Source organism: Stigmatopora nigra, chromosome 17 (genome assembly GCF_051989575.1).
Source record: "Stigmatopora nigra isolate UIUO_SnigA chromosome 17, RoL_Snig_1.1, whole genome shotgun sequence".
Lineage (NCBI taxonomy): Eukaryota > Metazoa > Chordata > Actinopteri > Syngnathiformes > Syngnathidae > Stigmatopora > Stigmatopora nigra.
Window position 1 is genome coordinate 8,472,411 of NC_135524.1, and position 26,513 is coordinate 8,498,923.

Consider the following 26,513-nt stretch of genomic DNA (forward strand, 5'->3'; position numbering starts at 1 on the left):
AAACGTTTTGAAATAATTTAAAATAATTTTCACGCAGACTTGTGCAACCACATTTGAGTTTTTAAGTAAAACATCTCTGGATTAAAAAAAAAGTCAACATACTATGTTCAATCCCTAAAATATGAACAATTTGTGTATTTTCCATACACGTGAAACTCTCTGAAAATATTTCCATGATATTCATTGGTAAACTTAAATCCAAGCTGAAAGTCGCCTTTTTTTTCTCTCAGTTTAAAATGACACGTCGTATTTTTTCTATTGACGGTGTGAAAAAGTGTAGGGGAAAAGGTTTGGTGGTGGGGAGAGAGGAGACGTGCTCAATAGCTTAAGACATCAAACCTGAGCACAGAGGCATTGTCCTGCAACGGTCCATGGACTTGGCTGGCCAATTGTTATGCAAAAGACTAGAGAGCCAGACCGGCCTTCCACAGAGCACACACACCACTGGGCCGCTCGCTCCGAAGGTGGTGGAGTTGCTGCTGGGGCTTTCGAATACACTTGATGTAAAAGTTACTTCTTCATGCCTGAGTTAAAAGAGAATTAATTTTATCTAGAATTCAGCCACATTTACAACAGTGTGAAATGATGTATACCAAGGTTGTCAAACTCGGGGTTGGTTCGCGGGCCGCATTAACTTCAACTCCATTTCGGTGTGATGTATCCATAATGGCAAAATACCAAATTACGAGTCCAAAATGATCACTGATTTGGGTCTTTTGCCGAGAAAACTCACCTTATAGGGAAGCACTACCAATTGTCATCATACGCAGTTTCTGGGTATGATGACAATTAGGCTTTTATTGTTGATGAAGACGACAAAGCTTATGTCCGAAAATGAGATTTAACTTGACACGTAGAAAGGACACGGGTACAGACAAATGACTACAATTAAATTGGATTTTATTAGTTATATAACTTGGATTATGACAAGCATGTCAAGATTACACTTGTCCTGATCACATGCATCCAAATTCGAGTCACCTGATTTTGAGGATCAGGCAAAACTGAGTAGCGAGCAATTCGATACGATGACAATTTTGTAAATTTCTGACAAAACATTTTTTTTCCCGACACAAACTTTTCCATCTTAGCTATATTGTTACTTTGTAGCCATTAAAAAGAACCTAAAATGCGATTTGCACCCAATTCTAATCTTGAATTGTTATGTCGTGAAAAAAAAAAACATGTTTTTTTTCTTTTGATATATTCATTTATCTTATTTTGTTGCTTTGTAGCCCTTGAATTCAAATAAACTAATATTAAAAACTCAATCTTTTTCCACTTGAGTATGATTTTCTCCAAATGATTTGCTAATTTCAAATTGGCAATGGCTTCCATTCACTGCCATTGACAGAAAGAGGCATTACATTTAAATGAAATGGTAAAAGAGGCTTGCAGTGGCATGTTTCCCAATGAACATCCATTTTAACTCAAATTGGATTGGAAGTCTGTCCCCGCCAACGCCAAAGAAATCAATCTTTACCTAGAAAAGAAATCAAGATATTTTCAAAACGCAATCTTTTTAAACCCACTTCCGTGATTGGACAGATTTAAAATCCATTGATTGAATTAGGGATATTCATAACCAACACCGTTAACGTAATAAGAATAAAGTTTTTTTTCATTTTTATGGACAATCAGATACATAAAATTATTGGGGTAATCTCAAAACAGAAATCAATATGAAATTTTGTATATGAAAATTTTTTAGCATCAACAAAGACCTAATGTTTCTCAGGGGGAAAAAACTCCTTACATGGTTTATATAGTATGTCTGGATGCCCCTAATGTCAGAAAAAGTATTACTAACTTCAAATAAAAGATGGTAAGAGTGTTTCGCAATACAAAATGAAACAGTGGGGAAAAAAAAGGCAGGAACAAAAATCCACTTGACTTTTTTTTAGCGCAGGGTCACACTTGTGAGTCCCATTCATTGTTTATGTGGTGGCCGGATTAACACCGTTGATTGAAATCCCTTTCAAGAGCTCGGAAGAAGTAACAGTTTATACTGCGCTTTCTTGTATGACATACGGTGAAAGTCGACAGCTAAAAGAGCACTTTTCCTCTCCAACTTTGAAACTAGTGGAGACTAAAACCTCTTTGTCCACCCGGAGGCTTAAAATGTAAAGTGGCGGCCCTCCCGTTGAGTAGAAACAAACAAGTCTGATGACTTTTGATTTTCGTCCTCAACGGCCGTGCCTTTGACGCCCACCCACCAATGACCACAGGCTTCCACTGTACAGTAATCCCTCAAATATCACGGTTAATGTAGACCAGACCCCTATTGTATCTAACTTTTTTTTTCTTCAGTGCTGAGTCCTAGTAGCAAGAGTTACCTCCGGTTACAAGTTTCAGCTTGGATTTTCCCTTTTTTTCAATTTGTTTTAAAATGATTAATAGAAGAAAAAATCATTAAGAAGTGAATTCGCGCGGAGTGAAGTCGCGATAATTGAGAGAAGACTTTAGACGCGCACAATGGACCATAACATATCCAATTTTCCCAGTTTTGTCAGCATGTATAAGTCATGTTCTATTCATTCTAGGGCAGGGGTGGGCAAACTTTTCAGCCCGGGGGCCACATTGACTTTAAAAATTTGACAGATGGGCCGGGTCAGCATAAGATACGATACATATAAAAAACTGCGTCCGTTAACAGTACATATGAAACATAAACAGAAAAAAAGACTAAAGATTAACATACTCATGTCATCATTAAAGTAAAAAGTATAAAGTACAAAGTAAAGTAAAAAGAAATGTATTAATAAATATTAAAATGTAATTCAAAAAAAGATAGAGGGGCTGTAAAACACGAAAAAAAAAATAAGAGTGGCCAGATGTGGCCCGCGGGCCGTAGTTTGCCCATGGCTGTTCTAGGGAAATTACAGGTTTACCTGCTATTCTTTTAGGGACAGTGACGCATAATGAACAAGAAGTAATGTGTGCCCGAGATCAACAGGAAAGCAACCCAGAAAGGTTCTCAAAATCAACAGGAAATTGCCCAAAAAAAGTCAACACTGGTTGCCATTGAACACCTTATGTCCAATCAGTTTGAAGTGGGAGGGATGGCAGCAAATGAATTAATGTTTATTTGCTTGCACCCAAATGGATTGGTATGTACCAGTGATGAACTCATTGAAATTCACAGCAAAATAGCATGTTTTTTTTCTGTTTAGCAGTTGCACTGTAGAATGATTCACTGACCTCTACACCGATATTTTCTGTATCGCTATATTGTGAATCATTATTGTGACCCTATATCATAAATCTTATCCCATCGTGAGGTAGCCATAGGTTTCCACCACTAGCGCATAAAATAAGAAGTCAAATGACTCCATAGCTTCAGTCCAATACAGTCATTTGATGGTACTTGCATTAAAAACACACATTAAATGTGTCCAACAAAAGCATAGTTACCAATATTGACATGGTAAAAAGTTTTATTACCGATCCTTGTTCTGCATGTACAAATACCTATAAAAGGTGAACATTTTCACTCTTTTATGTACATTTTTGCAGCAGGAGGTTCACTTTGGGAGCGACAAGAGGACAGAGCGGGACAACACAAGATAGTGAAATAGACCACTGACACATCTATCAATATTGTCTGTCCCCATTACCCCACAAGTCCCCCTAAGCCCTCCCCCAAAATGCCCTTCAAATACCTCAGTGTCACTTGGACTGTACATTCTTGGTCCAGTGACGGGCTGCATACATTATGGGAGGCGGAAGGATTTGCATTGCCATGATTCAGACACATTACGCTCAAACCATGCAACATACATCATAAAGTACTTCATGTATGTATATGTATATACATATATGAATATAGTATATATAACTATATATTAAAATCATTATGTGCAGCATAAATGACCAGAAATCAAATCGGCGACAGCGATAAGAAAGGGATGTTCAATATTTCCTGCTTAGAATGTAGTTTTGTCACTAGTTTTGTGTCAAAGAAGGGCACTGTTTTTTTTCTGCTTATGTGTGTTTGCGTCACGCTCCTGCTCGTGGATCTCTTCGTTTTTTGGAAACGGCGGCGGAAAAAACGGGAAGAGAACTTGAAAAGAGTTTAAATGCAATTGAGGACATGACGCTCACAGCCACGACTCAAAGAGCCTTTGTGTTAAAAGACTTAAAATCCACAAAGAACCCAACATTACACGAGGGTCATAAAAGCGGGAGGAGGTGGCATCGGAAGGGAGGGAAGAATTAGTCAAGGGCCAATAGAGAGAGAAACTAAGTTGTCTTTTTTTGTTTGTTTGTTTTTTAATCGTCTCGTCTTCCGCCAGCTTCCTCCGTTTCTCTGCATGCAGTGTGAGTGTTTGCGGGTGTGTTGAACATTCACTTTTGATTCCCCTGATAATGTAAGGTGGTGTCGTCAAACAGAGGGTTTTTCACTTCCATCTCGCCGGTCTGTGGAAGAGAAAACAAGGACGATTAAGTTTGGAAACCATCAATTGAATTGAATCAGTCAGTAAACGTCAGTGTATGCAAATGTCTTGAAAAGATTTTCCCATGTTTACAACAGAAGTGTCAAATTTTTTTTCTGAACCGGGCCACACTCAGAAAAATCAAATAATGCAAGGCCCAACTTGAAAACCATCCACTTTCATTTGTTGATTAAACGAACTGAATCATGTTATAAATGTTTTGTATTTATTTCAAGTATTAACTCATTTGCCAGCTTCACTGAAGAACTTCCACTTAAGTTAACCTTAAAATAGTAATTTAACAATTTTAAACCCAGAATTTAAAGTTTTTCCTTCTGATTTCAAGTTAACCTCCCATTATGCTAAGAGTAGTGGTCACATACAGACCTGATGATCCCAGAAATCTCAAGTACTGGTTCACATAACATAAAAATAAGCAGTAAAACGACTTGACATGAATATGAAGGTGAACATTTTAAATCGGGGGGGCGGTTTATATATGAGAAATTGTAAAATTCAATGATTTTAAGGCAATTTTAAGGGTGCGGCTTATATGTGAGTAAATGCGGTAAGTCAATCAGCTGCTGTGTGTGTTTGCACGTTTCTGAGTTTGCGCACCGGGGCAAGGCCAGGACACTCGTACACTGTGAAGTCACCCGCCTCTTCTTCGTCAGAGGTGATTTCGGCGTCAATGACTTTTTGTTCAGGTTTGTGACTGTAAAACAAAAATAAAATGAGAAAAGCAGTTCTGGCATTCTGTTCAATATTTACAGAATTGAATCGGGCCAAATGTAGTATCAAAAACCTACTTTCCAATAGAAAGCATCTGTTGTTTTTGGTGTTGATAGTGGTACATTTGAGCACTTTGTGCCAGAGTTTTATCCCCAATCTGCAAGAAGGAGGAAGTATTGGTTGACACCCGAAAGCACACTTTAGAGACAGTTCTGTAACTGAGGCTGTGTTTTTACAGAAGCAAGAAAAGAAAGTGAAATTTGACTGACAAACATACCGATTTACTAGCCCCTGTGGAGGCGGTCACACCTGCTCCCCTGAAAGCGGGATAGTCCACCTTCTGAGCAAGGCGTGATTCTTTCTGCAACCTGTGGCGAGGCATTGAGATATCAAACAGGGGATTGGAGAAGGTGCACTTAAGATTTCACTTACTTGACATAGCAAACTGTCGCCAGGATCAATGCTACCGTTCCAACCACCACAAAAAGGGAGATGACAACTGTAGGTTGAAAAGAGAGAAGAGAATTAGATTAGAACTTTATTTCATCCCGTATTTGGGAAATTTCCTTGGTTTAGTAGCAAGACAGACACACAAGACATGTGACTCAATACTCACTGATGATGATCTTATCGTCCTTGTGTGCATTCTCGATAAGAGGACCCGCTCGTCCGTCCACTCCTGTCGAACGGGGGGTGGACGTGTTGGTAAGACTCGTTCGGCCGGAGCCGGCGGCGGTGCCGTTACGAGCTTTGGCTGAAGAGCGATCTTGGTCAGGCTGCCCCTCTTCGGAAGCAGCTACCTTATTTCCTGCATTGATATGGTACACTGCCCCTAGTGGTGGTAGAGGAACATGTAAAAGAGGTATCATTATTTGAGACTCAAAGACCACAACTATGTTTGCGATTTTTCTTTTTTAAACTTGGATTTTTCAATTGTTTCTTTAACAAGTACGTATAATGAAAACATAAAAAACTAGCGTACACTTTAACATTTCATTAACTTAGAAAATCAAGTTACATAGTAAAAATGTTAAATTTTCCGGTTAACTATTTTGTATTGACAGTAACATGGCTAGTAGAAGCTAAGCGATAGAGGTTGTTTGTGTCAGTTTACAAAGAAGATATTCCAGTGAGTTTTGTTATATTTCTTGTATATGATTTTTTCTGAGGGGTTAATGTGTGAATAATCCTCGTTTTTAAATTTAATGCTGAAGCATGATCTTGATCATAAAACTCCCAAGGCTTACGGGAAACCTACACAAATAGGATCTGTTGGGTTGGACATAAAAAGTACTTACCAGGAGGTTTCAATTGTGGTTCGGGTCCTTCGATCGCAGACACCTCCTGTTTTTCAATATAGGAGTGGATGAAATCAATCTCTTCATCCAAGTCCGGGTATAATTGGGCTTTATCTAAAAGATAAGAGCAAAAGATATTATTCATCTACTGCATATAGAGTATAATGTCAAGTAGTCCTGCCTCAAGTGTCCCAGAAGGGTTACACTGCAAAAATGCAACACTCAGTGCTCGTAGAGACATTGCACGAGGGGAGAGAGACAGTGCCCATGATGATCTTATGAGCAGCCTCTCGTGTCCGCTGTATGCTCGTATATCAAAATTTGTCTCGTATTTCAAGATAAATATTTGCTCAAAATTTTACTCGTATTTCAAATTGCTCATATGTCGGGGCACTCGTATGTTGAGGTATTACTGTACTTTGGAATATCTTGGTGCATGTAGTCCTTAACTCTAACAATAATAATAATAATAATAATAATAACCGGACATAGGCTTTGTCATCATAATTCACTCAACAAAAGCCTAATTGTCATCATACCCAGCGATAAGGTGCGTTTTCCCGGCAAAGACCCAAATAAGTCAGACTCGTTGGCATTCTGCCGTGATGGATACATCGATCCCATCGCCCCCCGAGCAGATCTATCTTCTATTGACAGTTATAGATAAAATCCACTTCGACTTGGAGACCTTGTACTAACTCATCATGGCTAATTACCATTGACAAGTTTAAAGTTTGCCCTTGCTTTATTTGATTTATGTTTTTAAAGCGGCCTTCGGAGAAAAACGTTTGGACAACCCCTGTCAGTCAATAATGCTAAAGAGTTATTTGGATTTATTATTCGTTTTAATGTAAAAAAAAAAAGAAAAAAGTTCTTGGTATTAATCTACCTAACCAACGCGTGTGCCAGTAGGTCTTGCCTTTATTTGTTTGTTGACTGGTGGGTAAAAGGAGACAATACGAAACTGACGTTTAACAGCCCTTTGGTCCAGACAGTTTGCCACATTCCTGCAGTACATCACGAGTCTCCAGAGCAACCCTGGCTACCAGGATATATATGCATGTGTGCGTGTGTGTGTGTGTGTGTGTGTGGCCGGGGGAGGAAGCACAGCAGGGGGCGGGAGCAATCAGCAAAAACTTGCCTCGTTGACTCCCAGTAAATGTGCTAAATTGACAATAGACTCAAAAGTGCAACTAATGGTGGCGATCAAAGCGTTCCTGCAATAAAGTCACCCTGCAATAGATCATAATCTCAATGTAGAAGTGTGAATCATAAAAAAAATGATGGTCATTTGAAGTAGTGATGTTTTTTGGTCAACCACTCGAAAGAATGATTACAGTATGCCTTTGTCTCCGAGTCAACCATCTGGCTGAGCCGGTGTGCAGGTGAGGAGAAAGTAGCACTTTCTCCACCGCCTTTGTCAAGTCCCGAATCCCCCCATTCTGCGCGCTGCCATTAAGTGCACATCGTGGCAGGTGTCTTTGGGGAAGGATGCACCATCTGTACCTAGCAGGTGGTTGTGAGCTCCAGCAGTGCTGCTGTGCTCACTTTATTAGGATTAGCCACATCAATCTGCTGTGTGTAGCCCCTGCCGCCACAAGGGATGAAATTCTACATTACAACGACACAGCCGAAGCGTTCATATACATACCGTGTTTTTACGACTATAAGGTGCACTTAAAAGTCTTAAATTTTCTCCAAAATAGACAGTGCGCCTTATAATCCAGTGCGCCTTATATATGGAAAAACAGAAAACCAAAAACGAAAAACCACCACTGTCGGATATTTAAAAAACACAAACGCCTGAACTGAAAAAATACTGTTAAATATGCAGATGCCATCTTAGTTTACAAAATATTCCATCATATAGCTCCTCCTCCTAATAATTTTTGAGGTTTATGTGATTCCCGCAGATACAATTTTAATGAGAATGACTATTGTTATATATAGGTGACATAGATTTTAGTGAAAAGATTTTCAGATGGTGAGGTCCCTTGTGATTTTTTTCAATGCAAAAAGTGTGCCACAGCTCAAAAAAGGTTGGGAAACACTGAGCCAGGGTGTCATTTTGGGTTACCACCCAAAGGAGCCTTTTTAAAAATAAATAAATAAAATAAACCTTTTTCCTGGGTTGGTTAACAATTGCACTTCATAAGCAACTCTTTCCTATCTTTATATTCTAATTTATTTAGATTTGTATTCCATGTTTTATTCCTAAATCTTATCTTAATTAGTTAGGAATTGCTCATTGTCATCTTCTGTTCATTTAAGAGAATAAAAAAAACCCTGTAAAAAGAGAAATATGACTGCTTCTATCTTTATATTTTTCACTTTAGGACAAATTCTTCATGATCAGAGAGAAAACTAATAGTTTCGCTTTAAACTCTTAACGCCAAGTCCGCTCTTTTATAGAAAAACTTTTCCTGTTTGGACGGAGACATTGAAAATAATGCTTTCCAGTGTGAGACTGAATAACAGTGGTTTTGTTTTTGTGTGTTAATGATTAAAAATAAATGAGTTTTTCTTCTTATAAGAAAATGAGAAATGACACCGAGTGAACTAGACATGCAGAGACCAATTCAAGGTGGTCAATTATTTACATTACAAAGAAACTGTGATAAATGCTGTGTGGTTCCTCACTAGCTGCTTAAGTATGCACACCTTCAGTCACGTAAGAGAGTTTTGTCACTCGCTCGATAATAAGCCGTAACCCCTCGAGAGTAGCCTATAGGGGGTAGTTGGCTATTCCAAACAAATAGTAAAAGACTCAACAAGAGAGCCCCTGACACGCATGTGCGCTGTTATCTTTTCCCACTCCAAAACCAATCAAGCACCCCCAACCTTTAAACTATCCATGTTTATGGTTATTTCTTCCAGGGCTCATTCCAAATTCAAGAAAAAACACATAACAAACAACGTTAAAATGCAATTTAAGTTCATCTTATGTTTTTAGCATGCCAAATGTGTACATGAACGTGAGCCATTACGTAAACTAAATGTTTTGTACTTATGAGTAATGCAAGCAAGTTTCCCCAATCATGACCATTATTTTTCTAATGAATTCATTTTAATGACTTTTAAGACTAAAACAATAATTGTAACCAAGAGAAAGTGTTTTTTTTACTCTTTTTTTGCAAATTCGTTTAAATCAATTTGTTTGGTCGTGAAATTTAAAACATGGTGATCCAAATTTGTTTTACAAAGTTGTTTGTTTTTTAAATGAATATTTGCGAGAAAATGTGCCATTATGCTGTTAAAAAATATCAAAAAGGAACAGCTCAATAAATTTGGATCTTTATGTCGATGAGGTCTATAAAAAGAATGAAATAGAAAATAGTTCAATTTAAAAATAGGTTTATACAACAATCAAAATGTTTAGAGATGAAGAAAAGTCTTCAGTAAAATGTGAATTTAATGGGCTTTAAATTTGGACGTCACTTAATGAAACACAATGAAATCAGATGAACTTGAACCTGAATTACTGAGATACAGCAGTGCTGGTTGTTTGTGGCTCTTTTAGATCATTAAAGGGGGATGCTGGTCTCTCACTGAAAGGTTCCCGCATGAACTCTAGTGCCGTCTTGTGGGCATTCAGGAGAATATTCATTCATTTTCAGCAGTGGTTGAAGAAGAAGAAAAAAACTGCATGCTGTGAGGATTGAAGATATTAATCCTCTAATTGCCATGCTCTTTTCACTGTTTTCAGGTTGACAAATGGCCACAGACAAAGATAAGGAAGGAAGAAAGGTCATGGATCTGTATTTCAGCCTCATTTCCATTTTAGAAGGAGTCACAACTGATAGGCATTAGAGGAGGAAAATCTCCAATAAATATGTTATATGAAAAATTAATCCATTCTCTACTGCAGTGTTTTCCAACCTTTTTTAAGCTGCGAGACAAAAAATCTCAAGGCACACCATTAGCTGAAAATCTTCTAATTTAAAACTATGTCGCCTATATTAACATTATGAAGTAGTTCTCAACAAAGTTTTATTGACAGGAATTCAACCACCCAACATTATGAAAAGAGCAGTTTTGTGCTCACACAGACTTAACGTCGACAGAAGTTGAAGCCCGGAAAACCAAAGAGTTAATTTACATAAAAATAAGCTATTTCTATATATATGTATATTTATAACTATTTTAAAATTGCGTTTTATAGTTACCTTTCCCGAATGTGATTTTTTAAATTATTTATTTATGTTATTACTGGGAAACACGCACTTTGTGAGGTAGCACCACTAATTTATTTAAACGCAGCTGTAGTAAAATGACAATACAGGCTTTTGAGTTGAATAAGCAACAAAATGACTTTAATCTCATAATATTATGATTTGAATCTTGTTATAGTACAATTTATTATTTCATATTTCAATTTTAACCCCGTAATAGTTTGATTTTAATCTCTTAATATTGAAATTTCTTTCTTGGATTATTACAGTGCTACTCAATTATTTTCCGTTAGACCCCCCCCCCCCCCCCCCCCCCCCTAGCAAGAAGAAAACTATTCGCGCCCCCCCACTTCCCACCGTGACTATAAATAAAATCATTTTATAAAAGTGTTATAGGTACAACATGTGAAATGTTGCACTCTCACAAACATGACAGAAGTAACAATGAGAGCGCCACTGCTAGCTACTGTTGTGGATGCGCAATTACACTTTATACTAGTACGGCCAAATAAAATCCTGTTCCCCAGGGTTACACGCGCCCCCCAGGTATCGCACCGCGCCCCCTGAGCGCGCCCCACTATTTGAGAAGCACTGGATTATTACGATGTATTATCATGTAATTTACCGTGGCACACTGGTTGGGAAACACTGTTCTACAGTACTTTTTGTGTGTAGGGAACAAATAAACTATTCATTTATGTTCTGTACCATGTGTCCTTGTAAGCAGGATTGCTGGACCTTATCCGATTTCAGGTGAAAGACAGACTACACCTGGTGTAGTAGACTGGTCACCAGCCAACCGTAGGACACACACAGACAGACGACCATTCACACTCACAATCATACCGCTACCAGCAGGAATCGAGCCCATGCCTGCCTGGACTGGTTTACACAAATAAGCTACTATTTGTGCATTTATTTTGGCAGGGTTTGGATGAACAACTGTTCTTAGAAGAAAAGAAAAGATGTAACTTGTGTTGTCTATGTCTTTAATATACAGCACATACAAACACCTCATAGTTAAAGGAGAAAAAGTATATATTTTAAAAGATAAGGTGGTAAAATATTTTCTAGAGAGTAAATAATTTGTGAACTGCCAAAGCAAAATGAATTGGAAGTATCAAACAGATTCTGAGAAAAAAGGCAAAAATATTCCATCAGATGATCTTTTAGAAAATTGACATTTCCTCATTGGATATTAAAATCTCCCTTGTCATGAAATAATCAAGATGACATGATTATATAACATCATAGAGAATGATACTTGACAAAAGAAAGGGCGCTATTGTCAGCTTTTGCGGATGCGATGTAGAGCAGCCCTGCCTTTGGCACATATGGTACATATTGACTGTAAATGAAGAATGAAACATGCTTGGGGGGGAATGGCTTAAAGGCATGGATGGAGACACCGTGTGTTTGCACATGGAAGGCCACTCCTGAACGTCAAATACGAGCTGATTTACATTCTACAAAGCACTGTCTGTTCAACCCTGTGTTAACCTGCTATATCCTGCAACCTTCTCAGACTAGGAATGTGACATTTTGATTTCAGATTACAAACAGAATGTTAAAATGGAACCGTATAGCATAGAGAGAGTCTTGGTGGATTTTCGGTTTATCCCCTCAGGTGTCCGTAAAAGTAAAAAAAAAAAAAAGGTAAAACCGTAAAAAGTGTTGGGATTAATAATTCTACAAGAAGAGAGAACGTTGGATTGAGTTCCCCTTTTTAGTAATCCTGTTTTAGTTTCAAGGTTCTGTTTTAAGTTCAGAGAGCATCATGATGTTCAAGAAACAACCAGGCCGGTCTGAAATATCGTTGTGGACAAGTTTAAAGCCAGATTTGGATACAAAAAAGATTTCTCAAGCTTAATACATCACAAGGAGCATTGTGAAAGCAATCATATTGAAATGGTAGGAGTATCAGACCACTGGAACTCTACCAAGACCTGGCCGTAACTGTAAACCTGAATCCAATCGAGATTCTATGGGCAGAGCTGAAGACTGCTGTTCACAAGTCCTCCATCCAACTTCACTGAGTTTGAGCTGTTTTGCAAGGAAGAATGGGCAAGAATTTCAGTCTCTTTATGTGAAAAACTGATACAGACCCCAAGCGACATGCATCTGAAATTGCAGCAAAAGCTGCCGTAACCAAGTATTAATGCAAGTTGGTCAAATAATATTGAACGGTCCACTTTTCCAGTTTTTTATTTGTTAAAAAAAGTTTAAAATATCCAATTAATTTCATTCCACTTCGATACTGAGTCCCACTTGTTGATTCCAGACAATTTTTTAAAAATATTTTTATGTTTGAACCCTGAAACATGGCGAAAGTTTCACAATCACACGTGATTGTGAAACATGGCGAAAGTTTCACAATCACACGTGATTTCTGGATTTTTCTTTTTTAGATTAGCTCTCTCACAGTGGACATGCACCTAAGATGAAAGTGCCAGACCCCTCCATGATTTCTAAGTGGAATAACTTGCAATATAGAAAGGCGTTGAAATAGTACAGTAATCCCTCAAATATCGCGACTTCACTACATTGCTGATTTTTTTCTGGGGATTTTTTTTGTTTGTAAACAAGACTTTTAAAAAAAAGTTTATAAAAATGTCAAAATACACTGAAACTCGTAAGTGCGGAAGCCACTCGCCTGCCCTCTGCTTGCTACTAAGACTCACCACTGAAAAAAAAGGTAGGTATAATGGGGTAATTCTACTTTGAGTTTTTTTGTTTATCGCGGCCATGTCTGGTCTACATTAACCGCGATATTCCAGGGATTACTGTATTGAAATTACTGCATCTACATGCATATATACATAAATAACATAGTATTTTATATTCACTTCTCTGTGGGGTTCGACCAATAATTTGAGCCAAGTTTCTACTCTCCTGCTGTTCCTGCTGCAAAGCCATTTGAATTATTAATCCTGGAGCAGACAGAAACCAGTGCCTTCGAGACGAACACAGTGACACGTTTCAATTTCTGCAACGTAGAGTGAACGCGTGATAAAGATTTATTCTTGCAGCGTGGCTCCCCTGCAAAATGACATTATATTAATTGAAGAAAAGTAAGATCTATGGCAAGGGCGCTCTAGTGCGGGGGTGTCGTGCATATTTGTTGCGGCAGCGGTAGAGGTTGGGCGAGATTAAAAAATAAATCCCTGTGGAGGATCACATCAAACTGCGCCATCTTTGTCAGAAACATGGACGCCGTGAGGATGAGGCCAATTGAACGAGTGGTGTCACAGGGATGTGGGAGGGGGGGGCAGAGAAGAGAGAATAGGATGAGATAGTATATGAGACACAGTGACAGACAAGGGATATTAAAGACATTAGCCAAGATGGACAAGTCAGCAGAGGAAGAGACCAAATCAATAAACTTGGCGCAGTCACACACGGAAATGGCAGCAAGACACGCAAAGAATAAAACAACAAGCCCTCATCATTTACTTTGGCTAAAAATGTGATCTGAACATTTTAACCTCTATAACTCTGTCCCTACTCACAGATTCAGCTATTTGCAGTTTTATGAGGTTTTATGGGACACCTTAATTCATTGGTTTCCATTGACAATAGCCCTCCAGTCCTTTTTTTTTATTGGAGAGGGAAGCAGTGATTGCCATTAAATGCAGTGAAAAAACATCACTCAATGTTAGCCTTTACAATTGAAATGGATTTAATGTCTATAACAGTGAAATGCAGTTAAGGAGTAAGTTTGAAGAAGATGCACGTGTTAATTTTACAGCTCGTGAAATGCTATGCCTAGTAAAGTCTTTACATCCAGTATTCACCCTTTTGCTTTTTATGACTGCTGTGGAAACCTTTTTGTAGTGAACAAAGTCGTTCATCGACATACGGGGAGTCCTTGGGTTACAGTGTCTTCAACCAACGACATTTGGACTTCACAACACCTGTGCCTCTTCCGCCCTCTGCATCATAGTTTCTGCTTTATTTAAACATTGTCCAAGGAATTTATATAACATTGTACCATTGTGAAAATGGTAATTAAGTATGTTGCTAGTTCATAAAATGAATTAAAAAAAGGTTGAAGCTATTTAATATTGTAAAGAAGAAGCTATCAATTTAGTCTGATAAATTTATTTATAGATCAATTGATTATAAAACACCATTAAATATTACGTGCGCATGAGGTTTGTGTGAGTTTTCATCCAATCAAGGTGAAGTCCTTTGTGTTTTACATGACACTATCTTTCGAATTGAATCATTCCCATTCACTTGAGCAGTATTTCACAATCATTTTCTAGCAGTGGCACACTTTCTGAACTGCAAGATGAAATCTGATTTCAATCTGTCTCCTATAGTTACAATATAAAGTCAATAGGTTATAAGTACTGTATTTTCACGACTATAAGGCGCACCGCATTATAAGGTGCACCCTCAATGAATGACATTTTTTCCATATACAAGGTGCACTGTATTATAAGGCCCACTGTCTATTTTGGAGAAAATTTAAGACTTTTAAGTGCGCCCTATAGTCGTGAAAATACGGTAATTGCTATTGACTTCCAGGTATGAAGCACTCACTACACAGTCACCTCTAGAGCTAGCCATTGTTGATGTTTTGGATTTTTTGGTATAAAATCTTGCAGTGGGGGAGGAGCTATATGCTGGAAGATTTTGTAAACTAAGATGGCATCTGCATATGTAACAGTATTGTTTCAGTTCAGGTGTTTGTTTTTTTAATATAGGGCAGTGGTGGTTTTTCGTTTTTGGTTTTCTGTTTTTTCCATATATAAGGCGCACTGGATTATAAGGCACACTGTCTATTTTTGAGAAAATTTAAGACTATTAAGTGCGCCTTATAGTGAAAATACGGTAATAAGTTACGAGTAATAATGTATGTACCAATTTATTTGTCGAACTTTTATGACTTATTTTAAAATGACTCTAATCTCTTAATAATACGCGAAACACAGTTTTGTGGTCAGACTTCGCCAAAAGTATGACAACGTATGACTTATTGGCAGGTAATTTCTCAAGGCACAATGGTTGGGAAACACTGTACTCGAGTAATGGGCTCCGAGAGAATCGCTTTATGGGTACAAAGTAGTGAAATTGTAAAGTTGTACCATGATGACGATGTCTCTTCCTGGGCACACAGCGACCCATTTCGTTCTCCGCCAGCAACGGGAGACAAGGGCCACAGCTCGAGGAGCCGATCTGGCAAAGATGGCGTCCTTCTTTGGCACAGTCGATGTCGTGAGGGCACGCTCTGCCGCCTGCCAATGAGAGAGACAGACACAGGTGAAAGAAATTCTTTAAAAGTGACCTTTGCAGTAAAGCTGGCTTACTATCCAGATGCCTGCTTCAGTATTGCTCAATAATCTAAGACAATAATCAGGTTTACTTAAATATTTCCGATTCAAATCGTAAATGTAAATAGTTTCCTTTTGTGAGGCTAAAAATAGTTTTTCTGCTAGTGGTGTTGATGTATTCTGGTTTGAAAACAAAATTTATAAAAAAGATGCCAGTCAAAATATCACCATTTTATTATTCATCACGTTTCATAGTATAAGGAGGGAGTTGTTTTATCTTTATTGCACAACAGAATAACCAAAACACTTTAAAAACAATTATATTCTCCTTTCTTTTGAAGTAAGGTAATGTAGTAATCTTCATAATTGAAAAACGAAAGTAATTTATTTACAAATTTGAAAGACAAAAGATGTGTTGGTTGGAGATAATTATCGATAGATGTGCGGTAAATTTAAGCCGGTTTTCAAAAATATATTTATAATGTTATTCTTTTGTCATACGCTAAGAGTTGAAAGCGTTCCCCTCCTCTTGGTTTATATTTACGTAAGAGAGTATTAGTCAGGCCGAGATGGCTGCATGAGAGATTCAAGTCACCTCCATGGCAACAAGGCTTGTGATTTCAGGGAGAGACGTGAGATTCTGAAGGAGCCGATGTGCCGAAAGGGAGTGCTGGTGAGATGGAGAAGGCACAAGAGTGATGTCGTCTTTGCTTTATTGGCTTTTCTTTCTATTCATTTTCTATCCACTTGTAAGAAATTATTTCCTTTCCCAAGGAGAGTATATTTTCACAAGAATAGGTGAAACTTCCAATTAACCAGGGCTGGAATATAGAGTTCTTGAAAATTGGTCATCCATGGCCAGATGGAAATGGAAAATAAATGGCTAACCAATGACTTAGCTGAAACAAATAGACGAAGGGACTGTCTATTTCTGCCGCTCTTCGGTTTGAGCAAGCAGTAAGTAGTTAAGAGCTGATGACAAATATTTAGTGATGACAAATAATGCCTGTGTCGGCCACATAATTGTTATCTGATCAAATATTTTGTCTTTTATGCTGAATGAGGTCATGCCACTGTCATCTGGTGTGCGATGTTGATCTGAAAGACGTATTTCTCGTTATAGCTGAGATGAGCATCTCAATTATTTTTATCCCTCTGCTCATCATCACAGAATCTATCTTGATCACTCACTGCCTTCAAAGTCATGACCTTTTAAAAAGGCTATTAATATAAACAGAGTGGAATCGTTGGGAAAAAAAGTGACAAATTAAATTTTGACACAAGAATAGATGAAGTATAAATATTCTTGAATTTGTCACGCAAAAGACGGGAATGACTCATAATGCTATTTTAAGGCATGGCTTTAAAAAAAGAGATGAAATATGAATTCTCTGGGCCTACAGACCAGAATTTAATCAAAAGGAAAACCCCCAATGGAACTAAACGTCACAGGGCTTGTTGAGGAACTGGAAAAATGATCTGAATGCTGTTTGTCCTATCACCAGTTGAATACCTGACTTGTATAGTCATAAAAGATTATGTATGTATACCTAAAACTAATTTCCTTCATGGTTGGATAGGATTGGACAACTTTATTCAACCCGTATCCGGGAAATTTTGTTGTCACAGTAGCAAGAGGGTGAGGACATTGTAGCCAGGAGTCAACATACTCAGTGTTTCTCTATTACTGTGACATGTAGTGGTTTAAGTCACTGCTACGTGTGGCGCTTCAGAGACAAAAAGTGCTAAAAATAGAGCCTCTTAAAAAATTCCAAAGGGTTGTGGTGAAGCAGAAAATTCATTCTATCAATCATGGGAGATATGTAAAGTTTTTAGTGAAACTAGTATGTAATATTAATATATGAGATTTGTGACTCTTCTGAATCAAGTGAATAAAAAGATAGGGTCATTTAAAAAAAAAAAAAAAACTGTTGTCTGTTTGCAATCCTTTACATCTCATCTGTTCTCATCTCATTTTCTGAACCGTTTTATCCTCATTAGGGTCGCAGGGGATGCTGGAGCCAATCCCAGCTGTCTCCGGGCCAGAGGCGGGGGACACACCCTGAATCGGTAGCCAGCCAATCGCAGGCAGGGCACAAGGAGACGGACAACTAGGGGTTTCAGGGGCATCAACTTTTGGCGACGTAAAGTCTCTGTGAGCACATAATATTGGGAGGAAAAAGTAAAAAAATTAAATAAGGATCAAAAACGTTGCATTAATTATTTTAACATCAGTCGTACTGTATTTGATGACATAAGATCGGTGTGATTTTTTAAAATTTTGGAATAATTTGGGGTGGATTTTTAAATTCCTGTTAATAAAATAGTACAGATGAAAACAACTTTATGATGTATATATGGGCAACATGGATTTAAATTAGAAGATTTTCAGATTGTGGTGTACCTTTTTCAATGCAAAAAGTGTGCCACAGCTCAAAAAAGGTTGGGAATCACTGCTCTCGATATCTGAATATTTATATTATGTCCCCCCACAAGATGAAGAGCGACAGCACATAAAAGCCTGGCACAGGCTGGCAGGAAATAAGCCGTGGAGTGGACCAACTACTCCTATTGTGTCGATTTCCTGACGTACTAATGGCATCCAGGAAGTGAGTATACCATTTCAAATGGAGTGGAAAATATTTCTTGTAGGCATTCCCCACTCAATTTGTGCATGTGCCATTTTTTTGCGTGAGTGTACAAAACGAGAGCATGGTTTGCAAATCTCACATGTCTTTAGTTGTCCCCGGGGAGCTCATTACTACAAGTATTTAAAGACAGCATGTGATAACACTCCAATGTACATAGCAATATAGTATGACATTAAGGGTAAAATCAATATATTGTATGGAGCACATTAATAATTGCAATTGCAAAAATAGAAACTAGTTTTGAGATGGCTGTTACATTGAATTATTGATCACGTCATTGAGATCAATTTCCCTAATTTCACAAAGTTTGGGCTACAGTCTTGACGGTGCACATAAGTAAATAAATAAAACAAATATATACATAAATAAAAACATACATATATATATATATATATATATATATATATATATATATATATATATATATATATATATATATATATATATATATATATATATATATATATATATATATATATATATATATATATATATACACACATATATATATATATATATATATATATATACATATATATATATATATATATATATATACATATATATATATATATATATATATATATATATATATATATATATATATATATATATATATATATATATATATATATATATATATATATATATATATATATATATATATATATATATATATATATATATATATATATATATATATATATATATATATATATATATATATATATACACAACCACATACATATAAGTACATATATATACAACCACATACATATATGTACATATATACACAACCAGGTACATATATGTACATATATATATATATATACAACCACGTACATTTATGTACATATATATACAACGACATACATATATGTATATATATATATGTATATATATATATATATATATATATATATATATATATATATATATATATATATATATATATATATATATATATATATATATATATATATATATATATATATGTACATATACGCGCATCTAGTTATTTATATATGTATTTATTTATTTATTAACTTATTTCTTACCTATTTATCAATATCTAAAATGTCTTTTTCTGTGACTGTATACTCTGTATACTCACCCTCTTGCTACTGTGACAATGAAATTTCCCGAATAGGGGATGAAGAAAGTTATCCAATCCAATTATCTGGAATGATTTTTGCAGAGGCCAACCCAGTTTGTATCCGTTTCCCTAATTTCAGGTCACCCATAAATTAAAACACTTTTTATTACATTCAAAAGGCAATTAGATTTATTTATTTATTTCAATGAACCTCCGATGTGTACCTTTAACATGGGCTATCTTAAAGACCTTCAACTGCGTGGTGGAAAATGTTGCCTAATTGACCTATAAAGAAGCATCCTGTCTCATAAATGGCTTCAGTAAATGTGTTAACCTTCGTGGAAAGTGTGTTTCTTATCACGAATGAAACACATAGCTCCTTTCCCATGCTAATCTGCTTGAAAGAATCTTACGCAATGCACGTACGCTTCATGGAAAATAGGCATCATGACATATGATAGACAGAAAATAAATGTTTCCATTAAAATGAAGAATGTCAAATAAACTCCCCAAAATACATTTCAATTGGCCCTAAACTTTTTACAATATTTTTCAAAAGCCTGGTCACGGTTGTAACAATGCATTTGAAGCACATTTAATGATTTTGTAAAACCATTTTAGATAGTCCTTTACATTTTTGGAAAATCCTGTTTCTTATAAACTCTTTTACTGCCATTAACAGTTGTAGACACCAAATTAATTTCAATTGTAAAGGCTGGCGTTCATTAATTCTATTTTAGTGCGTGCAGTGACTTTGACGTATGACCCAAAGACACCCTCCAAAATTCTTAGATAACAAGCTTTGCAATTACACCAAAATGCAATATTCAACCACGTTATTTTCCCACTTCAGCGGAGCATGATCAGAAACGATCATTTCCGTCAGAAGGCAAGCTTTGACTATAACTTCCTAGTTCCAAAATCCTTCTACAATAATCCCCGGAATATCGCGGCTTCACTACATCGCAGATTTTTTTCAGGGGAAAAAAATGTATTTAAAAATAAGCAATGGTCAAGTGTGACGCGGGAAATTGCAAGAAGTCATACAAAGTAATATTCAGAGAGAAAAATTAATATGAATATAACAAGATTAAAATTGAACTATTACAAGGTTAAAATCTAAATATGCTGAATTATAGGTTATACTATTGTGAAACTGTCATTTTGTTGCTTTTTTTCTCTGTAACATGAACCGGAAGTTGTTTTGTCTTTAGGGCATCTTCTTTTGGTGACATTAAAGTCTAAATTTTTTTGCGAAATATTAGGAGATTTACATAATATTTGGAGAAAAGTCATAAAATTATGCGATTAAAAACACGACATTACTCATTTTTGCATCACTCGGACCGAAAGCTGTTTAGTGTCCGCAGACATCAACTTTTGGTGACATTAGGTCAGTGTGAAAAATTGGATTTTTGAATAATTTTGGAGGTTTATGTGATTCCTACTGATAAAACTATGATGAGAATGACTATTGTTAATATAGGCAACATAGTTTTGAATTAAAAAAAATCCGATGGCGGTGTCCCCTGAGAATTTTTCATTGCAAAAAGTGTGCCAAATCTCAAAAAATATTGGGAAACACCGGTCTAGACAACAGTGGGAGGTGACAATTGCAAAAGCATTGTACTATATCACAGGAAATGCCAACGTGAATATTTAAATACTGTTTTATTTATATACTGCATGCGTATTGCACCTCAGTTAAAAACAAGGAAGTGGTCTAATGGAGTCCAGACCCTCAAGACCAGCTAACCGGGTCTTTGGCATTCCCGATATTAGTGAGCATTCAGGAAGAATTAAGAAAACTAAAGTACTTTTATATTAAGGCTTAGTTAGTATGAAGCAATTTGAAAACCTACCATTCCCAGAATGATATAGATAGCCAACATGTTTGTGAATAAATAAAAAACTACACAGAAACCTTTTTCAACCCGTCTTATGCATGAACCAGTTCAAAACACAGGAAAAACAATGAACTCAATGCCTCTTTAAGTGAGTGATTTTCTGTTAAGTATTGCAGCACTCTTAAACCGCCTATTTTGTCACACACGCATGATGATTATGGAGAAGAAAATGACTGTCATTACCATTAGCATAAATCAAAGCGGCAGCAACAGTAGCTGGACCAATCACCTTGCGACCACAACCTTCCAACTCTCCAAAACACCCCAGTAGCCAGAACAAAAGGCTTTCACAATGACAGCATGTAGGTGGCCTTGATTCACTCGGTTCTATTTTCACAACTTGTTGAGCAGATGATGCAACAAGCTGATTAATTCGCTTGCTGCCTCTCATGAGCAGGCAGGGGCACCTCACAATTCAATATCATTATGATATTTTTTGCCAAATGTACCAAGAGTTGCCTTATAACTCATAACAATTGATGATAAACAAAACGAATAAGGAGTAGAGTTGTCCCAATGACAATGGTCTGCCAATACTGAGTACCAATCAGATATATCGCAATTTAATTTATTACAAAAGATACATTTTAGTTTCTTTTGATAACAGCCTTCTTCATCCAGCTCATTTTGTTGCCTAGTAACTATTAAAAATAGATTTGTTTTTAAAAGTATGTTTTTCCACCCTATTCCATGCTGTTACATAATTAAAAAAATACATTTGATATCTTTGTATATCTTTTTCCTGTTGTTTTGTAGCCCTTAAAGTAAAATATATAAATAAATCCTCAAGCTTTTTCCACATAATTCTGGACTTTTGGATTATTTTGTTGCTCGCTGCTAGTGAAAGCAAGAGACGTTCTATTTATTAGAACTGGGAAGGCTGGCATTAAGTGATCATGTTTAAATGCCAATGAGTGTCTGCTTAAAAACAAAAATAAATATTCAAAATTACATTTGAAATGCATTTTTTTTAAATCCTAGCAATAGATATAACTTGATATATGACTTAAATGCTAGTCAAATCTGTTCCACTACCATCATCTCTAATTTTTAAAAAGTTATTGAACAATTGCACACATTACATTACAATATACAATAAGGTATAAGCATTGGCAATTATATAAAGACAGCAGTCACCACGCGTGGTTAGATATAATCAAAGAAAAGTTGCATGACAAAATAATAAGGGAACGGGAATCGCAAAATAGCCAAAAGACTGCTTATCAATTGTCAGTTAAAAATTAAACCTTGTCAAACTTGCTGCTTTCTTTGACACCAGTGACTTTCTCACGGTCAGCCCAGTTTGATGTTTAGATAAAAAAGTTGAAGGAGAAAAGTGTGAAGAAAATTGAAAGGAGAGAAGATTAAGAGGAGATTTGGTTCGCCCACCTATTTGATCTGTTTTTGTGGACAACAAAGAGCACAATGATGCAAATCAATCCTTTTGATGAATGTTTCCTGATTGCTTTTTCAGTGTAATGATTGCCACCATTGGCCTTTTCCGATCCCTTATAAACATTCAGGGTGAAAACATTAAGCCCAAAAAGCATTAGATCTAAAAAAAATAAAAAAATAAATTGGTTTGTCTCCCGAGGGCAATACAGTAAGTAACAGCATGAAGATAAAGATTTTCCCAAACGCTAAATGGATTTCTGAGCATTGCTGGTCCACAGTCCGGTTTCTCATTCCAGCTCAAAATGGCATTTAGTGGTGCGTGACATAAGGGAATCTTCCATCTGTTCTCAGGCTAACACCTACACTATCGGTGAATTTCAATTGCAGATTTTCTGACCAGTCTCCACTAGTCAAAGCAGTTCAAACAAACAACTGTGCAACACGGTGTTTCTGAAGCATGATCTGCCAAGAAGTACCTTATTTTGTTGCATTTAAGCCGTATTTCTAACTAAAAAAAATGACTGAATCAAGGGTACGGCTTAAATGCACACGACACTTGCTATACTTGTTTTCACCAGTAAATGTTGGCAAAGTAACATTTACTATTTGTTGGTTATTTTCTGTTTTGTAGTAAGAAAACAACCATTACTGGATGAATTAATTCCATATAAGCTGCCCCCGCACATCAGCCCTTAAAATGTTCTTAAAATTGTTGAATTATACAATTTCTCGCGTATTAGCCGCCCTCAGATTCACAGTTTTCACCTAGTTTTTAATTGGGAGTACAAATGTGTTACTTTGAAGGGAAAATCTTAAGAAGAACATCACTTGGTATTGCTGAGATACGGTATAAATCAAAAGCACATTATTAGGGTCGATATCATAAAAAAGGTATTAATTCATCCAGTAATGGTTGTTTTCTTACTGCAAAACAGTAAATATCCAACAAATAATAAATGTTAATTTACTGACATCTACTAGTGAAAAAGAGTAGAGCAATGCTGGAAGTCTTGTGCGCATATAAGCCGCACCCCTGATTCAATCATCATTTTTTTGGTTACAAATACGACTTATATGCGAGAAAATACGGTAGCTAAAGCAGGGGTGAGTAAACTGGTCCTCGAGTGCAGATTTGTGTTTGAACCGATCCAGCAATGACACTTTAACTGACGAGATTTCGGCAGAAAACAAGAAGCACCGGATTGCAATTCACTGATTGCACTTGTAGGAAACCCAACTGGTGAAAAGGTGTCCTCTTTATGGGATGAAATGAAAACCTGCACCCACTGTGGCCCTTTTGGAATATTTTGCCCACCCTTGAGGTAATGGTATCAATAAATAGATTTTGACACCCTGTTCCCGATGGTGTTTTTTGCATGTGAGTCAAAATCGACTCATCCGATTTTGTGGATCTTTAGGCACATTTAATCATAATGGCGTGTCATCATTTGTGACATTATCCTTCTGGATGATAATTCAACTGCGTTTCACATTTGCTTATTTCATATGAAATGGATACTCATCTCCCTTGTTGCATTTCCAAATCCTGTAAAATAAGAAGAGCACCAACTAAAATATTTCATTAGCAATAAAAGAGAAAACTGCATCGTGATCCTCAAGTAAGCAATGCAATATTTGGATTATTACACAAGTGCGTGCTCACATCGATGAAAACGTGTTCTTTCTGTGTGGGGAGGGGGAGCAGCTGGAGCGCTTACGATGACGTTTGACTGTCCAGCTGTTGAAGTCACATGGCTATCGTGTTTAAAGAGTTAGGACGGATTATCCAGCCCTTGAACCATCAGTTATGGCCCACCAGAAGTATACTGCATTGCGCAATACAAATTCAACACTCAGAAAGATCAACTCAGACTTTGTCATCTGATGTGGATGCTGCATCATGTCAAATGCTACATTTTTTTAAAAACAAACAAGAAAAAAACAATGAATATATATATACAGTCGTACCTCTACTTCCAAAATTGGTTCCAGAACATTTTTTGTAAGTAGAGCAGAACTTTATATTTAAATTACGTAACTTGTTCGACGGTCCTCAAAAAACTACCAACCCAATGCCTAAAAAATGAACCAATTAAAATAACAGATACTGGAAATGCATTTACATTCAAAGGGATCTTGTAACCTGAAAATGTCATACCTAGAGGCATTCATAAGTAGAGGTAAAACTGTATTTATATTTTTGTTATTTCTTCCAATCGTGTGGGTCTTTTCATTCTTCTGCTGTGAATGTAAATGAGTTTGTCACTGGTAGACGTCCAATCCATTTGAATTTGGAGGTTTGGCAAATATTCCTAGTTCAAATATATTGGACATCTATCACTGTCAATGGCAGCCAATTTGTGCCAAATGTTGTACAATGCGTAGTAGACTAGAACAGGATCTGATACAATTATTGAGATGCATATTTGCTTGTGTTGAATTTCAACATCTGAATTAAGTTATTTATATTCAGTTTAATGTTTTTTTTTTAAATATACTATGTATATGCTAAATGAATGCTGCTTTTAGAGCATGCATTTGCACCGAAAGAACATTGTGTAATTTATGAATTTTGTGTAATTTATTTATTTCAATAAACGTTAAAAAATAACATTGTAATGACTACCCATATATTTAACAACATTTGTGTTGCGTTTGCTAAAGGTAAGAAAATAATAAATGTAAACAGAGGAACCGCCAACAAGGAAAGGAACGATGACGCGTCAATGACTTTTTCCTTGACTCAAACTGGTTAAACGAAAAAAAGGCAGGTGGTTATGTCGAGAAAACATCCGGAAAAAAGCTTGCAAACAAGAAAATATGCGATGATATATGTTTTATGTCTCCATTATGACGCAAAGCTGTCTGCCTGACAGGTGCCACGACCTCGTCCATTAAAAGATGCCTACAGATGACGCACGTCGACGCGACAAATTAGGTTAGAAAAAAGAGAAAAAATCAACACACCATCGACGAATAAAGTGTTATTGTGACATTTCTATTTTTTATTCATATGTTTTCCAGGTATTTCTGGCGTTGTGTGGGTGTCGGTTGTTGCGTTTTACCTGGAAAGCTAGCAGCGGCTTGGACGATGCAGAACATGACCGAGGCCAGGAGCAGTGTCGAGGCCCGGCATCGGGGTTCGCTCCGCGGACTGGAGAGCGGCAGCATCGTTGGTGGTGGTGGAGGTGGTGTTGGTGGTAGTCTTGTTGGGAACGGAGAACCGCGGGCAGGGAATTTGTTGTCATTCCCCCATCTTTTGGGGGTATTTTTTTTATGTTGCAGTGTAGAAGTTGGTTTGAAAGAACGATCTTCGGTTGCAGCAGGCGAGCAGGTTGTCTTCCAGGCTCGACGCGAACGGGTAATCCGCGACAGTGCTAAAGATAGCGGAGCTTCAGCAAGAAAGGGGGGCGTCTGCGTATGCGCTTAGGAAGTGATGCCTTCAGGGCCTGCTCGGAATCCACAGAAGTGTTCATATAAGATGCCAATAGTATATTTCTCCGCACATCCTGACACATATTTAACAAAAATGTCCAAGGTGTGATTA

At 36.8% G+C, this 26,513-nt stretch overlaps 1 protein-coding gene across 1 annotated transcript; it reads right to left on the minus strand.

Moving 5' to 3' along the window:
* Positions 1-3,419: 3,419 nt before the first annotated feature.
* On the minus strand, positions 3,420-26,412 carry npdc1a (neural proliferation, differentiation and control, 1a). The gene is made up of 9 exons (XM_077736846.1): positions 26,032-26,412; positions 15,732-15,881; positions 6,467-6,580; positions 5,785-6,000; positions 5,601-5,667; positions 5,446-5,536; positions 5,246-5,325; positions 5,055-5,151; positions 3,420-4,419 (listed from the first exon to the last, which is right to left on the minus strand). The coding sequence occupies exons 1-9, from the start codon at positions 26,135-26,137 to the stop codon at positions 4,348-4,350; spliced, it is 993 nt and encodes a 330-aa protein (XP_077592972.1). The 5' UTR covers positions 26,138-26,412; the 3' UTR covers positions 3,420-4,347.
* Between the last annotated feature and the right edge of the window lie 101 nt (positions 26,413-26,513).